Below are 16,200 nucleotides of genomic sequence, written 5' to 3' on the forward strand. Positions count from 1 at the left end.
CGAGCCTCCGGTTCGTTTTACAACTCTACGTCTCTACGTACGCGGTAGTGTACGCCCACAAAACAATCCCAAAATTTTCACCGACATTTCTCCTCCATTTTCCCGCCCTTTCCTTGACAAATTCCCGCTATGGCTCTGTTTGCTTCCTGGAAACTGCAGCAAACACAGGATCGAAGTGGAAAATCCACTCCGATTTTCTTCAATTACTGCAGTTATTCAATTATCGAGGATTCAAAAGTGAAAATTCGATGAATCAAGGTAAGTATTTAATTACATTTGTTGCCATAAAAGCTAGCATTAGATGGCCAAAGCAACAGTGAAGGTAAATGTGCTCGGTTTTTCGTTGTTGATGATTCTTGTTGAATTTTCGCTTTCTTTACAGTGACTCGTTGGAGATGGAGTTTTGCAGTGTTCCGTCCCTCGAGAACTTTCTTTTCGTCTTCTTCATCTTTATTACGATCAGGTAAGTACTCTGTAGTTAGGGTTTCTCGTTTTCTTTGGCATGCTGTGTAGAAAATCCCAGCACGGCACAAACCCAAGCCAAGCCTCCCCACCATCTCGGCCCATTGGGCCGTGGCAGTTCCAAGCCCCTTCCATTTGGAAAAGGCTTGACAAGTATTTGAAGACTTGGGCAAGCTTATAAGCAAGACACCAAGCCTCTCAGTAACCGATGTGGGATTTTTATCCCTTAACACTCCCCCGCACTCGTGGACTGGGTATCAAAGCCCAAGCCCCAACGAGTGGACTTTTTATCGGGGACGAACAAACCTGGCTCCGATACCATGTAATAAATCTGGGCCCCCTTGGGTCTCCCCCTAAAAGGCCTATTAAGGGGAGAGAGGGCTTGCTTCTATATACAGACACTTTGCCTGGTTTTTAACCAGTAACCGATGTGGGATTTTTATCCCTTAACACTCCCCCGCACTCGTGGACTGGGTATCAAAGCCCAAGCCCCAACGAGTGGACTTTTTATCGGGGACGAGCAAACCTGGCTCCGATACTTGGGTCTCCCCCGGGGACGAGCAAACCTGGCTCCGATACTTGGGTCTCCCCCTAAAAGGCCTATTAAGGGGAGAGAGGGCTTGCTTCTATATACAGACACTTTGCCTGGTTTTTAACCGATGTGGGACATAAGTCCTAACACTCCCCCGCACTCGTGGACTGGGTATCAAAGCCCAAGGCCCAACGAGTGGACTTCTTATCGGGGACGAGCACACACCTGCTCCGATACCATGTAGAAAATCCCAGCACGGCACAAACCCAAGCCAAGCCTCCCCACCATCTCGGCCCATTGGGCCGTGGCAGTTCCAAGCCCCTTCCATTTGGAAAAGGCTTGACAAGTGTTTGAAGACTTGGGCAAGCTTATAAGCAAGACACCAAGCCTCTCAGTAACCGATGTGGGATTTTTATCCCTTAACATGCTGAAAATCAGAGTCTAAATGGAAGACGCAGTTTCTGGTGTTATAGATCTGTTACTTGTTATCTTCAGTTTGGGTTAAAACTTGTGTAGTTGAGTGCCGTGATTTTTGCAATTTGTCGTCAAAAAAAAATTGCCAGTTTAGGGTTTAGCCACATGTTCTCCTCTAGTCTTTAAATCTCCCTAACCCCCATAAATCCAGAGAAGACAATTACACTAACCTATTGTCAATCTGTTTTGTTGGTCTATTGTCTTACAAGAGAGATTCCTGAACTTGTATCATTCCAGAATCCATTGGTGTGCTTTCACCACTAGAAAGAACTCAAGACCTTTAGAAGCCCATTACCATCATTAAAGCCTTTATCCCAAACAGTTTGGGGTTGGCTACATAATTCATATGATAAATCAATTGGAATCCACAAGAGATTTAGAAGCCTATGTGATATTAATGTTATTTTTAATCAAATGAAATAGTAGCGTTTAACTCTATAGAAATGGTTTCTTTCTTGGTCCCTTCACCCTTGCAGCCTTGCAGGCTTTGTTTTTAACACTTAACATGTGTGCTTATAAACTAATGATGTTTTAGCCTTTACAATGCTCTATTCAGTGGATTGCTTGTGAAACCTTATTGTAGCTGCTGCCAACATTTGATGGTTGGTAGTTCTCTATGAAATGTAAATAATTGTAGTTATTTACATGTCTATGCTGTTATACGGCGGTGATAAGAGCCGTGTTTCTGCTACTATTGTTACTCTTCTTAGGACATAAAGAGTTTTTTAGATCATTTTAAGGACAGAGTGTAAGCTGACATAAATGTATTTTGGAGATCTAATTTTGTCACGACTGACTGTTTTCTGAAAACAATTAATTGGCTAGCAGTTGGTCTGTCTAGTAGAGTGATTTGGTTCCATACAAATCCAAATAAGTTTCAGTGTCAAAAAGACACAACTGAGTGTGCTGATAGGAGATTATAACATATTAGAGAAAGGAGGGAGGAGTATCTTTGATAGTTTGTAAACCAGGTGATGGATGTGATACTAAGTTAAGCAAATCTGTCCTCTTTGAGTCTTTCTGCCAGATTTTAAGCATTGAGGGAAGCAGCCATAATTTTTAGTATCAAATGATTGTTTAGGATTTAGTAGTTGGGATGTGGAATTAGGGTTTTCTTTTTTGACCTATTTCTCTGCATCAGTATGTGTAAATGTTCATGCACCTGGTTGTCTATACCAAAGTTCTATCTATCACAGCTTTTAATGTCAATTGCTTGAACAAGCTTCACGCAAGATGCAGCGTTCTGCATCCATTGCATGATATTATATTGGTGATGTTTTTATTCTCTGATATAATATTGGTGATGTATCTTGCATTATCATGACCTTTCCTATGTTATATATCATCATGTACCGCATTCCCCACCTGAATTTGTATTTTTAAAGTTATATTCTGTCATATGTTCATCAAGTCAGGGACCATTATTACTTGTTTTTTGAGAAGCATCAGAATGTTTCATTGGAGTCCATATAACTAATTATGTAGGTGGTTTATTCTTCTATGCTACTAACCAATTGTTATAGGGTGCACTGGGAATCAGTTGCAAGTGCTGAATGCCTATACCCGTTCAACCAAGGGAAATATTCAGGCCACCATTGATTTAAAGCATTGGGCATTTCGTCCATTTGTCAGATGACAACCACTGGTTTCTGCAGGATGAAAGTTGGATTTATTATCTTGTGAGCCTAGGGATATCCGCTAGGTTATAGTTGATAAATTTGTTAGTATATCGTCTAACATTTGTGAGGAAGATCTAATACCCTTCAATCTTAAATATGTTAGGGACCTAAATGCAAGACTAAACAATACTTGGATCTTTATTGAAATACTCATCGTCTAAAAGTTAACAGGAGATGTAATGAAAATTGATGAGAGTGCTGGTCAAATCATGATGACCACCAAAGGTTTAGGTTCCTGGGTGTTAGATGGCCACATCACGTGAGCTCTTAAGTTTATTGCAGCCGAAACTTCAAGACATTCCAGAAATAGTTAGTTTCTTTCAAAAATCTAGGTTGATTTTTGAACCCTAGACATTCCACATGGTTTCTTTTTCTCTTTTTGATGCCAGTGATCCAAGAATCCCTTTTCATTTGCTTATCAGTTATCACATGCATCTCGAGGAATTCTTCTACACCTCCAGATTGTTCAAACAGTACAAGTGACGAGCTGGGTGACGTTGTCTTGACAATTGATCCTACACAGCTGCACCAAACCCTCAATTGCCATGATCAGTGTCCTTCAATCAAAGAGTTTTGATCTACTGAATTCAATGTAAACAAACTTTTAAAAAAAACAGCTAGTACATACTTTTATAAACCCCAATTTTAGTTATTTACCATTAGCTTAAGATATGGTGGATTGTGGCATATTCCAATCATGTAAAGAAAGATGAATCTAGGTTTTGAAATCGGTGAGGAAAGGTAGATGGGTTCGTCAAATAATTTCTTGGTGTTTGGGGCTTGGAATTGCAAATACACAACGATGAGGAAAAGTCAACCCGACCCCTTTGGTGCACGTGTTGGTCTGACATGAGATGATGGGATTTAGTTTGTCGGGACATGTAGGGAGTTTCCACTTATCAGCTTATACTTGCCAATTCTGAACGTGGCAGGGACCCACCTCCTTTAACTGACACGTGTGTTGTTGAATCAACTATCAAGTTCCAGAAGTGAGATTAAAATAAAAAAAATTTTAATAAGGTTATGGGGTGTGTAGAGGAAAGATTTAAGAGGTGCAGAGATTAGAGAAGAAAAGGTCGGATGCAAAGATAAGCTTTTGTAGACCCTCATTTCTCCAATACACATTTCCACTTCCCTCCCAGTCTCCCACAACCTTCATGCAGACTTACTACGGAGAGATCTACTGTTCAAATCTATACAACTGAAAATGAAGGTAAGGGTGAACATATATAGAAATGCATACCTGTTTGAGAATTTGATGGTGTAGAAGTTTCAAGTTAGCTGAAGAGTTGTTTTTGGTTTATTGTTTGTTTGGTGGCAGCTCTTTAGCTGGATGCACAATAAGCTAAATGGCAAACCAGGCATCACAAAGTCAAATACAGTACCAGTGACTGGTAAGCATTCTTTGCTTTCTTGTTATCACACTCTTATCTTTGTATCCTTGTATTCATTGTTCTCTGTTTTAATTTTTTTTCTTGCTTTTTTCATCAATGGGTGGAAGCTACATTTTTATGTTTATGCTTCGCATCAGCATTTCAAGTTTATCTTTAATAGAAGAGGCAGAAGAGGGGGTGGATCAAGAATTGATTTGAACGTAAACTTTGGTTCAAGTTCTTGATCAACCAGATACATTTGAAATAGATTAACTTAAAATTATGACACTAAAAGATGCTTCAAGTGCAAAGTAGTAGTCCTGGTATTTGGTTTTGAGTGGTATTTCTGTTATGAATTAAATTTCGATTGATCGAATTAAGTTTTAGGTGTTGTATAGTTTTTGATTTATCCATGATGAGCTTTTGTTGATTGAATTGAGTTGCTGTACAATTTCCAATTGAATCCTCTATAAATCGAGTACACTCAAGTCAAAAACAGGGATCATGGTTATTAAGTTTCTTTGTTCACATCACATGTGCTTTTGCTGTAAAAGATGTACACACACACACACATATATAGGTAATTAGTTACTATTAAATTTGATGCCTTTTAGTAGGAAGATGCAATACAAGATTCATAACAGAAGTGATGTACTGGATCCCTTCCATGGCACCTCGTCATGGACATCAAACATAGTACTTTTGGAGGAATTGCACATTGACCCCTTTGTTTCCACAAAATTAGTGGTCACCCCTTTATTATTGAATAGATATAATCCTTAAACAATTCGTTTATGTTGGTAGGTGGTATGAAGCCAGAGGCAAGAGAGGAATTCAGTGACTGGCCTCATGGATTACTCGCAATAGGAACTTTTGGTAACAATGAAATTAAAGAAAAAGTAGTGGAGGACTTGGGAAGCCAACATCATATCCAGGAGGAGGATTGTCATGATCCCACATCGGAAGATGTGGGCATGCCAGTGTAGTATATAAGTGGGAGAGCCTTCCTCCCACTATAACCAAGGTTTTCATGGGATGGGCTTCTCTTCCCCCTATCCCTGCCCATGAGGGCCTTGGCCACAGCCCGGCCCATTCGTGGGTGTGAGGGTTGGGCCTTGGATTATGCGTGGGGGCCCAGGGGGGTCATCACATTTGGTGCTTTCATTGAGAGTCCAGTGCCCTCAACTTGGGGCCGCGTCTGCGGAGTGGCCAGCCTTGGTGCTCGACCCACGGAGTGGAGATCTTCCCTGGTTACTGGCACGTGGTTACTGGTCCATGCGTGGACAGGTGAGGGCCCGTGCAGGCGAGGGCCTAGGAGGTGTGTCACGTGGTTACTGGTCCATGCGTGGACAGGTGAGGGCCCGTGCAGGCGAGGGCCTAGGAGGTGTGTCTTCGGACCGACTGTGCTTCGGAGGGGCCGGCCAAGGTGCTTGACCAACGTGGACGTTGGTCTTGGAAGGGGAGGGTATTGTCATGATCCCACATCGGAAGATGTGGGCATGCCAGTGTAGTATATAAGTGGGAGAGCCTTCCTCCCACTATAACCAAGGTTTTCATGGGATGGGCTTCTCTTCCCCCTATCCCTGCCCATGAGGGCCTTGGCCACAGCCCGGCCCATTCGTGGGTGTGAGGGTTGGGCCTTGGATTATGCGTGGGGGCCCAGGGGGGTCATCACAAGGATCCATCTTCTTTGGATGATCTGCATGACTTCACTTCTGAAGAAGTTGGAAAACTGCAGAAAGAATTGACCAAACTGTTGTCTCGAAAGCTGAAATCTGACATCGAGAAAGAAGTTACTGCGAACCTCCCATTGGATAGATTTCTTAATTGCCCTTCGAGTTTAGAGGTTGATCGCAGGATTCGTAATGCGATTTGCAGTGATGCTGAAGATAAAGAGGAAGAAAATATTGAAAGGACTATTAGTGTCATACTTGGTAGATGCAGAGATATAAGTGCAGATAATAAGAAGAGAGCAATCGGAAAGAAATCGATTTCTTTTCTTCTCAAGAAGATGTTTGTTTGCAGAGGTGGATTTGCAGCTCAACCCAGCTTGAGAGATACATTTCAAGAATCAAGAATGGAGAAGGTATGGCATGCAGATAAAAAAAAAAAACTTAATTTGCATGCATGAAATGTGCATTACTTCTTTTTGATTTTATTAGTTCATATGCTTCAATGGGCCTGAATTCAGAATAGGCTTGTCTTGGCCCACTTAAGATATGAAACTGAAGAATTCTACACATACAATGATACAATATTACTACTTGAGCAGAGAAGTTTGTATGATAATTGTGTATTACTTGTCTGCAGCTGCTGAGGACATTGCTTCACAAGAAGATCGATTCTCAAAACTATCCGTCGATGAAGAAATATCTCGAAGACAAACCGTCACAGAAGAAGCAAAATGAAGAAGAAATACAAGAGAAAAACAATGAGGAATGTAAATGGGTGAAGACGGATTCTGAATGTAAGCACATACAACTTTAGTATATTGCTGCTACCTTAATCCATTATATGCAGAAAAGGGAATGAATTTGTTCTCTTCATTGCAGATATTGTTCTGGAGATATAAATCATCAGTTCGATCGTGGATTCGAGCTGGAATTGGGAGTAAATAATCATCAGTAAGTTAGATTTTATATCCGGACATGATCAGTCCACAGACACCCCTGTGGTAGGGGGTCATTTCTACCTTAATCCATTATATGCACATAAGGAAATGAATTTGTTCTCTTCATTGCAGATATTGTTCTGGAGATATAAATAATCAGTTCGAATCATGGATTAGAGCTGGAATTTGGAGTAAATAATCATCATCAGTCCACAGAAGAAACATTTGATCTTTACACACAATTGTCTTTGTGTATTTTTGTTGATGGTGCTGTTGTCTCCCACCTTTTTCCATGTGTTGTATTGTGAAAGCAATACAACACATGTTACCTGATCCATCAATTTATAAGTTTGTGTAGTGGGAAAGCCAGACATTCTACACATTTTTTATTATATTTAGTCATGTATTTCTAGTATAAGCTTTTTGGCCCTTGTAAGATTATTTTTTTAATACCGTTAGAGCAGTTTGATTCTCATTGGAATTGAATCTTAAGCATACATATGTTTAACATAGTCGGTTGTCAATCGAGCCACCGTTCTTTGGTACCCTTGTCACATAATTTGAAGTGAAGAAGATCATTGATCTTTTTTCTCATAAATAATAATAATAGAATAGGTATAATTTACAAGAGATGTTGAGTTAACATATATTCGTCACAAAATATAAATTCAGATCCAAGATTAACCTAATATACACATAAGATCCATAGCATATGTTCAAAGAATAAAATTCGTACATGTAAATTAGCAAAATTGGAAGGAAACACGACATATAAAATCACACAACACAAATCAAAATAAAATATTATTTTTAAAAAAAAAAAGAGTTAAAGGGGTACGAAAAAATCAAAATAAATTGTAAAAAAATTATTAAAAATTAAAGAACAAATTAACCTTCCTTCGACTGGCTGAACGGGGACGATGCAGCATTGCAGCAAAACTATAAGCCCCGAGTCCTAACCCTAAATTTCCTTACCCTGTCGTTTCCTCTCCTTTTTTACCCCCCCTCTTTTTCTGTTTCTCTTTCTCGCTCTTCCGGTGGGATTGGATCGTATTGTCTTTTAGCATTCCAAACGTCCCTTCGAACCGGAAGAGGAACTCTTCGACTCTTTCAGTTTGCGGTTTTCGGGATCCGATTCCGATTGAACTTTTTTTTTTTGGAGTCTGTAATAGCGTAGTGAATCTTCGAGGTCTCTGTGTGATTGGAATTTGGGATATTGTTGACAATTGGCCTACTTTTTGTGGTGATTAGATTCGTTAGTGGGGTTTTAGTCGTGATATTAGGATTCTTTTCTCTTCGGTTTGAAGAATTGTCAAGAAATCAAGGGGTTTTCTACTTAGATTGGAGTGTTTGGGGTGTTGGGTTCTGGGTTTTATGTGTTTGTGATTTAGGATATCATTGTATTTGTTTGGGGATTTGAAAGAGGAGCTGATCAGGCCGCCAAAGAAGCAACTTCGTGCTGCCAATGCCATTTCTGGATTGGGCTTCCAAAAAATTTTCAGTGATTTTTTCCGGTACCGAAAAGGTCTCAGCTCATTATCAATGTCTTGGGCTGGTCCTGAAGACATTCTCCTATCCACTTCTCTTGCTAGCTATCTTGACAGTAAGCTGCCTGCTCTTGCATTTAGACTCTGTGTTTCTGTATTTTATGATGTTTGTAAATTTGTTTCATTAACTTTGTGCGCTATCAGTTTAAAGACTCCAATTTATTCTTCATTTAAAATTGTTGTCTCTGCGGTGATGTTTTAGCGAAGAAGAAGGGTTAAACTGATATTCTGATGCCTTTATGTTACAGAGTGGGCATACTTCCAGTTTTGGGTGCATAGTCATACATGTTGATTCAACAGCTTTTTTTACTAATTTTATAGGCTATGTCTGGTTATTGTATTTGGGGTCCATGTTTTTAGCTAGATTTTCTGTTCATTTGCATTTGGGCATGACTATTATGGTCAACTTCAATACTGTTGGATGTCTGAATATTTTTTTGTTTTGCGGTACAGATATGGGGTATGTGAATAATTGGTACTGATCTAAGGTTACAAATTTTAATGATGAATTTGCCTGCCATAGGAATTTTATGAGAAACGAAAATAGACAACACCAACTCAAGGGTGGCCTAGTGGAGAAGGATGGAACTTTAGACCCAGCCATTAACTTGTAGGTGTTGGGTTTCTATCCCATCTATTGCTACTTGTTTTTAAGTGATAGCTGTGGTTTGCTGGTGATTGCTAGTTTCTCAGGATTGCTTTGTAGTGCCATGTCCAAGGAGACCTTGTAGTAACTACTTTGTACACTGAGGTTTGCTTCGTGGTACATTCAGACCAGGCGCTGGTGTAGTGCGTCATATCACCAATCATTTTTGGTGATGAGTTTCCTCTGATTCTCAGAAGCATCGATCTATGTTCACTTGCTATGTGGCTGCTTCGACGACAGTAATCTACACTTCCAATTGGTAGCACTGAAGTTTAATTTGAGGAGAGCCTATTTAGTTGCATGAATTTGACTTTTTTTGTGTGTTCCCAATGCTGAGAATAAAATGATTGTATATGTGAGGTTGTGTTTTTTTTTTTCTTCTGAATGTTTTTGTTACTGGTTGAGTTCATATGTCTACCATATATCAGATGCAGTTGTTTCTTAAGAGGACTTATTACTGTATCTTTGGCTTGAAGCTTGAAATTTTCGATGAAATTTAGATAGAAGTTGGATGTTTAACTGTTAGCGTGCCTTTTATGTTCTTCTTATCAGCTGTTTAGATTCTCTAAATTGTGTTTATTTCCTCTTATACTGCGATGCAGAAAAACTTTTAGTATCGCTCCGAGATGGTCGAAAACTCTTGGGGATACTTCGTTCTTTTGATCAATTTGGTACCGTTACTTTTCTTCTTGCTGCTTGTATCTTGTGTACCAATAATTTTCACCAATTTCTTAATATGAGCAATGTTTGTCTTGGGCAGCCAACGCTGTTCTTGAGGGTGCATGCGAGAGAGTTATTGTTGGTGAACTTTATTGTGACATCCCTTTAGGCCTATATGTAATTCGAGGGGAGAATGTTGTTTTAATTGGCGAGCTGGTATGCTATATTATTTTCTTTTATTCCCGTAAGAGTTTGTTTCTGCATTATACTTGTGCTGTAAAAATAAGTTTTGCATTTGATTCATTAGGATTTGGAGAGAGAGGAACTTCCGGCCCACATGACTTGTGTATCAGTGCCAGAAATTAGAAGGGTAAGTCATAATTTTTTTTTTGTTGGTTTGATTTATTAGTTTTCTTCTCTAATCACATGCCAGTGACGCCATGAACATTGACATTTTTTAGTATGGCTTATTCTAAGTGCACCTTAGACCTTGGTTTTCCCTTTTCTCTCTCTCTCTCTCTCTCTCTCTCTCTGTTTTTATTTTTATTTTTCTTAAGCACCTTTGTTCTCCTTGCTTCATAGCATCCTCATGCATAACATCTTAGCTGTATGGTTAAGATAATTCAATTGTAGATGTTAATGCTGTCTTTTGAGAGGACAAAGGTATGTTAGACATGACAGTTCTTCCTAAGTAGACATGGAGAATCTGTTTTGAGATAGACTGTAACAACTTTTGCTCATTTCTCTCTATATGCTAACATTGGCAAATACTAGTCCGCGTGTTCTTATGGTGTTGATTGTTGAACCAAATTGAGGAGTATGAATTTGCTGAAATTTGATGAAATCTCAGAAGAAAGATGCTTATTTGAGTTTGGGCCTTCTTTAGCTTATTTGAAATTATGCCTTTCGTGTTTAGTTCCCCACTTCCCCTTATATGAAATTCGGGTGTCGGTTTGAGAGATGGGAGTCCACTCCATCATCTGATGGTTTTCTTATTGTCCAACTATGTGTCATTTGTCGGTCGACGGTCATCATAAGAAGAAAATGGTGAGTTGCAGATACTTTTTAAATAAGAATATGGGGTACGGAATCGACTGATCAATGCTATAGTTCTATGTTAGTGACTTGCAGTTAAGTCAATTTGATGCATAGGTTGCATCACACAATGAGAAATATTTTTTCTGGAATTCATGGAATATAGGGCTGTAAATCTTTCAGTTGTTTCCATGACATGTATTCATAAAAGATGTTTTGGCAAAATGCCCATTTTTCTAGAATGTAGTTGCGTGGATAACGGTCATTGAAGCAAAATTTGGGTTGGATGTCTATTGATGTAATAAGAACTGGCGGGGCCTAGTGTGTAGAAAAAACAAGGCCGCAACAGGGAGAGTAGTTCAAGTATGTTATATTTACGATGGCTACAGTTTCAAGGGTTTTGTTTTGGAAGACACGGGATGTGGGAATGTATCCAGCCAGCACAATTTCTGGACATATGCAGCCTTAGCCCAAAACTGGTGGCTACTTGCAACCTGACATTGGTGAGAACACACGAAATGTCATAAGGGACTCAAAGGATTGGATAGGATGGTTTTTCGCTGAATCGTAGGTCGGTTAAAAAAGTGAAAAGTTTGGAGTTTTGCAACTCAAGTATCAGGAAGAGAAGACATTGTAAATGGCATACCCTCTAGTTATCTTTTGGCGAATTTGAAAAGGGAGGAGTAGGAGGGCTTTTGAGAATTTAACTTGAAAGTGTTAAAAATGGATTAGTCGTATACTCTAGAGTGGTAGATTCATTTTTTATTTCAGACTTTTGAGAACTTGTATGCTTTTTTATCTTCAGTACTGATTTAATACTTTGACACGTTTAATTGTGTTAATCACAGAGCTAACCATTTCTGCAGGCACAAAAAGCTGAGAGAGAAGCTACAGACCTGAAAGGTTCAATGATGAAGAGAATGGAGTTCCTTGATTTGGATTAGTACAGCTTCACCGTTCTCTCTCTCTCTCTCTCGACAAAACTTCTGTAACATTTTCAAAGAATGTGTCTGCCTACTTTTTCTTCTAATCGATTTGATTTGCGAGTTCTTTCAGTTGTAGAGATCTTTCAGAGGATCCAACGCAGAATCTGGGAACATTAAGGAATTAAAGAAGTGGTTTAAGGGAAATAAATAATGTTTGATCAAAATAACTGAGAGGTTCAGGTGGAAGCTTTTGTTTTGTGATTTGTTATGAGATTGTGAATGGATATCCCCATATATATGTGGGCAAAGAATTTGTCAAATAAAATGTGAGACGGATAATACATTTGTTTGAAGAGAAAGGAAACAGAAAAGAGAGAAGAAGAGAACAAGTAATTCGGCGGGTTTACTTGTTCTACTTTTTCAAGTATCTCATTGTCGTTTGCAAGCCGAGATGATCAGTCATAGCCATACCTGCAAGTCGCAGATTCTATTTGGTGTGAACATTTGACCAAGGGCATGTAATTGACGATGGAGATCTTGTGTTTTTTTGTCCAAACTATTCAAATGCTGATATGAACGCAGATAATTCATGTGAAATTATGGGTCATTTGGGATAGTTAGGATAAAAAATACTAAAAATCAATTTCTATAATCGAGTTGATCCCCTACTGTATAAACCATTCAAATGCTGATATGCTTATATGAATGCAGATAATTCACATGAAATTGTGGGTCATTTGGGATAGTTAGGATAAAAAAAATACTGAATCAATTTTTGTAATCGAGTCGATCCCTTGCGGCATTGAGGGGGCGTTGTAGCATTAGATCAAAAAGAGAGCAAGTCTTTAGAAAGCCTCGTTCAAAGATTCTATATAAAATATAGAAATTTATAGATTATAAAGATTTATATAGTTACCTTTCAGGAAAAAAAAATACTGAAATTCGTAAACAGGTTGAAACAAAGAATCTGAGGCTACACGAAAAAATGCCATTTGATATCATAGATTGAAGAGAAACCACATATGCAGGTGCGGCAATATTCCATATGAACAAGTGCAACAAAAATAATTTAATGTGGTAATAAAAACAAACAATATGCTACAGTGCAGAAGCATTCAGGCTTAGGAACCTGGCTATTCTGGATAGCTACACCTGATGTTTCCAATGAAATCAATCTTTTTCACATAAGTTGAGAGAACTATAAGATATGCTTAAAGAACAGTAAAATAGCCCAGATTCACCAGCACCATATCCCCCCAAATATTCCACAAAAAAAAAATTCAAAGAATGTGTCCTAATTTTCTAACTTAAGCAAACATACCATCACCACCCCTTCAATGAGACCTCCTCCTCAAGTTCTGGGATACAGGGTAACCCTCAAAAAAATCTAAAACAGCATCCTCTAAATCCTCAACCGAGTACTTGATGTAATTCTCTGGGTGTTTTCCACTCTCTATATGGCTCCTGAACCGCCCGAGAAATGACCTGTAAGCAGGAATCAACTTCTCCGATATCGATATTCGTAGCTCCTCCCTAAGCTGAGGATCTGGTACCAGCCATGTAGCTTGAGTCCTATGAACCTCCTCAAACATAGCATTGAAGGTCTTAAACCTCTCTCTCAATGCACTCTTTGATACCCCAGAAGAGAAACTCCCACTCACATGTAATCCCTCATCTCTTAAACAATGCAAAACATTCACCCATGTTGCTCTCTGGTAGCTGGTTGCTGCCTGCCTTAATTTCCCTGTTAGCTTCTTCAAATAATCATCCCCAATCATTTCTCTCAATTCTGGTGACCCTTTCACCTTTTGAACTATATAGTGAACATTGTTCATCATAAAGAGATGGGATATTGATGCATCTTTGTAATGTTTGGACTTGCCATCCAAATTGAATTGCAAAATCACAATAATCCAAATCAAATGAAGTGCTAAGGGAGTTTTCTCCTCCAACTCAGCAAAATCCATATCCGGGGTGGTTGGATCACCTGAATTCCTTGACCCAGTAGATGGTTTTGACATAATAAGCTCAATCAAAGTCTGTTTGTAATCGGAGATCAAACTGATGTAATTCATCACATACCTAGTCAAGGGATGTATAGTCCCTCCAGGGACAGGAACCCTAGAAGGTTCACGCAACACAGCATTCTCAAACTCTGACAAAATCCCTCTTACTGCCTCCGCTAACCTGGATAGGATCTCTGCCGCCTGGACACGAATGGAATCAGACGATTTCGAATCGAATACAGCTTCAATATCAGGTAGAAGGTCCATCAACGCATCATGTAGGTCAAGAATCTTGAACAACTTTTCTGGGGATCTCCTGCTTATGCTTATAGCTTCAGCAAAATTAAAGAGCTGAATTGCGGGAGCTTTAATCGTCTCCATAAAGCAAGCATCGTCAATGGCAGTACCAACCCCTGCAAAAATCTGTTCGCAGAGCTTCTTCTCGCTCGCGAACAAAATCCTTACGCAGATCCTCGCAGCACGTATCCAACGCCTAATCTTCGTTTCCAAGGCGTCCCATTCAAGCCTCTGAATGTCTCCAATACTCAACTTCTCGATACCAAGCCTTCGGAAGCTGGCGTCCACGGCAGATTTCCTAACACTCCCGTACACCTGGATACACTCTCGCAAGAATCCACCAGAGATCATGCGTTTCGCGATGCACTGCAAGTCGTTAATTGCTTCCTCTGGAATCAGATCGATCTCGCGAATACTACTCGTGGATCGGTAACTCGAGTGACTGAAACTTGACGAGTCCGCCGATATTCCTTCTGGTTGTTGTTCTTCATCTTCCTGGTGTTGTTTCACCCTCGCATCCAAACCCTCGCCGAGACTTAAACTTTCATCAAGCGACTCGTCGGTGGAGAGGCGGGACGATGAGCTTGAAGGATCAGTGAGAGAGTCAGCCTCGATTGGACTAGTATGTATAAGAAGGATGTTGCGGAACTCGTCCTCCAATCGAGCCATAGCGATCTGGATGGTGGCGGGGTTATTGACCATATTATTGCTTTCTTGATCCTCCGCGGTGGAGGAAATGGAAGCGGTGGACATGGAGCGTTGGATTTCATCGACGGCCTGTAAGTATCGGTTGACCTCATCACGATCGCCGTCGAAGATCATCTTCTCCCTAGCTTCCTCCGATGCGGTTGAGTCCCACCGTAATATTATCTTCCGCGCCGCCTCGAATTCCAAACCACTCCATCTCCCACTTCCACTCTCCGGTGGTTGCTCCATGATAGATTCACCTCTCTGATTCCAACCTCCAAAGAATCAGATTCCACAGAATCCGTAGAATCTCACAGTTTCTTGATTAATCAAGTTTTCAACAAATTATTAGCTACAAGTTTTCGATTCAAACAAAAATTCTTCGAAATTAGAAAGAGTTGAGGATAATTTTTGGAAAAGATATTCGTTGAAGAAGATTAGCAGAAATAGAATCTTGAAAATTTTCTTGTGGAATTGAAGGGAAGCTAGGAAAATGAAGTGCGAGTGGGGTCTGGACCTTGAAAGGTCTAGAAAGGCAGCTGTGGGATTTTGTCTGAACGTGAGGTTCCCAGTATTATTTTCTTCTTCTTTTCTTCTTGTGGAAAATTTTTGAAAGAGAAAGAATTAAGATAAAGTGACATCATCGTTTTGACGTATTTGGCATCTCCGACGGTTCACAGCATATTCCGGCCAAATCTCCACCGATAATTCTAATTCATTTGTTTAAATATCTCCAAGTTTAACATGTTGGAATTTTATAATCTCCAACAAAATATTAGTAACCCTAGATTAGGTTTTTAAAAATAAAAATATCATGAACAATGAGATATGATTCGATTGACAATCGACGAGTTAGACATATATATTGACGAGGGCATTTTGTAACGTATACAAGTATATATACTAAGGTGACGTGAAAATTTTACAATCTAACACGAGGAATATAAGGTAAGATAATTGATTATTTCCCTAATTTTATATCTGTTAGTAAGTGCTAATGTTATGGATATCAAGTCATTTAAATTTTCTAAACTCGATGGAGCGTACCTAAAAATAGATTAAACAAACCATAGAGGATGTTGGTAACATTTTAGTGATTATAAGAGTTTGACAAGAGAATTACATAAGTTTGAGGGAGTGGTGTTAAAATGTTTCGATGAGATGCACTAATAAATTCATAGACTCCATAATAAACGACAAGTGATAGGAAAGTACAAAAATGTTATGCAACCTCCATAAAAAGAAAACTCTCTAATAATAAATTT

General features: G+C 39.3%; 3 protein-coding genes across 4 annotated transcripts; 2 read left to right on the plus strand and 1 right to left on the minus strand.

Annotated features, from left to right (window-relative positions):
- Positions 1-14: 14 nt before the first annotated feature.
- On the plus strand, positions 15-7,544 carry LOC120004284 (protein DEEPER ROOTING 1-like). 2 transcript variants are annotated; one of them, XR_005469485.1, is made up of 9 exons: positions 15-258; positions 383-463; positions 2,992-4,360; positions 4,469-4,541; positions 5,325-5,461; positions 6,199-6,606; positions 6,831-6,987; positions 7,073-7,144; positions 7,264-7,544. XR_005469485.1 is itself a non-coding variant. In XM_038853586.1 (8 exons), the coding sequence occupies exons 3-8, from the start codon at positions 4,355-4,357 to the stop codon at positions 7,090-7,092; spliced, it is 801 nt and encodes a 266-aa protein (XP_038709514.1). In that variant the 5' UTR covers positions 15-258; positions 383-463; positions 2,992-4,354; the 3' UTR covers positions 7,093-7,544. The 2 variants fall into 2 exon arrangements, 1 of the variants encoding a protein (XP_038709514.1); XM_038853586.1 differs by having other exon boundaries at positions 7,073-7,544.
- Positions 7,545-8,039: 495 nt separating this feature from the next.
- On the plus strand, positions 8,040-12,284 carry LOC120003259 (sm-like protein LSM1B). The gene is made up of 5 exons (XM_038852163.1): positions 8,040-8,734; positions 9,927-9,995; positions 10,085-10,200; positions 10,292-10,354; positions 11,886-12,284. Exons 1-5 carry the CDS (start codon positions 8,674-8,676, stop codon positions 11,961-11,963), a joined length of 387 nt encoding a protein of 128 aa, XP_038708091.1. The 5' UTR covers positions 8,040-8,673; the 3' UTR covers positions 11,964-12,284.
- Positions 12,285-12,919: 635 nt separating this feature from the next.
- On the minus strand, positions 12,920-15,486 carry LOC120004187 (exocyst complex component EXO70A1-like). Its single transcript, XM_038853458.1, has one exon. It carries the CDS (start codon positions 15,182-15,184, stop codon positions 13,280-13,282), a length of 1,905 nt encoding a protein of 634 aa, XP_038709386.1. The 5' UTR covers positions 15,185-15,486; the 3' UTR covers positions 12,920-13,279.
- Positions 15,487-16,200: the final 714 nt, after the last annotated feature.

Source organism: Tripterygium wilfordii, chromosome 8, assembly GCF_013401445.1.
Source record: "Tripterygium wilfordii isolate XIE 37 chromosome 8, ASM1340144v1, whole genome shotgun sequence".
Lineage (NCBI taxonomy): Eukaryota > Viridiplantae > Streptophyta > Magnoliopsida > Celastrales > Celastraceae > Tripterygium > Tripterygium wilfordii.

Excerpts from the sequence above, each read along its gene's own strand:
- LOC120004284 (XM_038853586.1), top strand. Across the intron at positions 5,462-6,198 it reads AACATCATATCCAGGAGGAG|GATCCATCTTCTTTGGATGA; the intron begins GATTGTCATGAT and ends GGTCATCACAAG. Across the intron at positions 6,607-6,830 it reads AAGAATCAAGAATGGAGAAG|CTGCTGAGGACATTGCTTCA; the intron begins GTATGGCATGCA and ends ACTTGTCTGCAG.
- LOC120003259 (XM_038852163.1), top strand. The coding sequence starts at position 8,674 with ATGTCTTGGGCTGGTCCTGAAGACATTCTCCTATCCACTTCTCTTGCT. Across the intron at positions 8,735-9,926 it reads TCTTGCTAGCTATCTTGACA|AAAAACTTTTAGTATCGCTC; the intron begins GTAAGCTGCCTG and ends ACTGCGATGCAG. Across the intron at positions 9,996-10,084 it reads TCGTTCTTTTGATCAATTTG|CCAACGCTGTTCTTGAGGGT; the intron begins GTACCGTTACTT and ends TGTCTTGGGCAG.
- LOC120004187 (XM_038853458.1), bottom strand. The coding sequence starts at position 15,184 with ATGGAGCAACCACCGGAGAGTGGAAGTGGGAGATGGAGTGGTTTGGAA.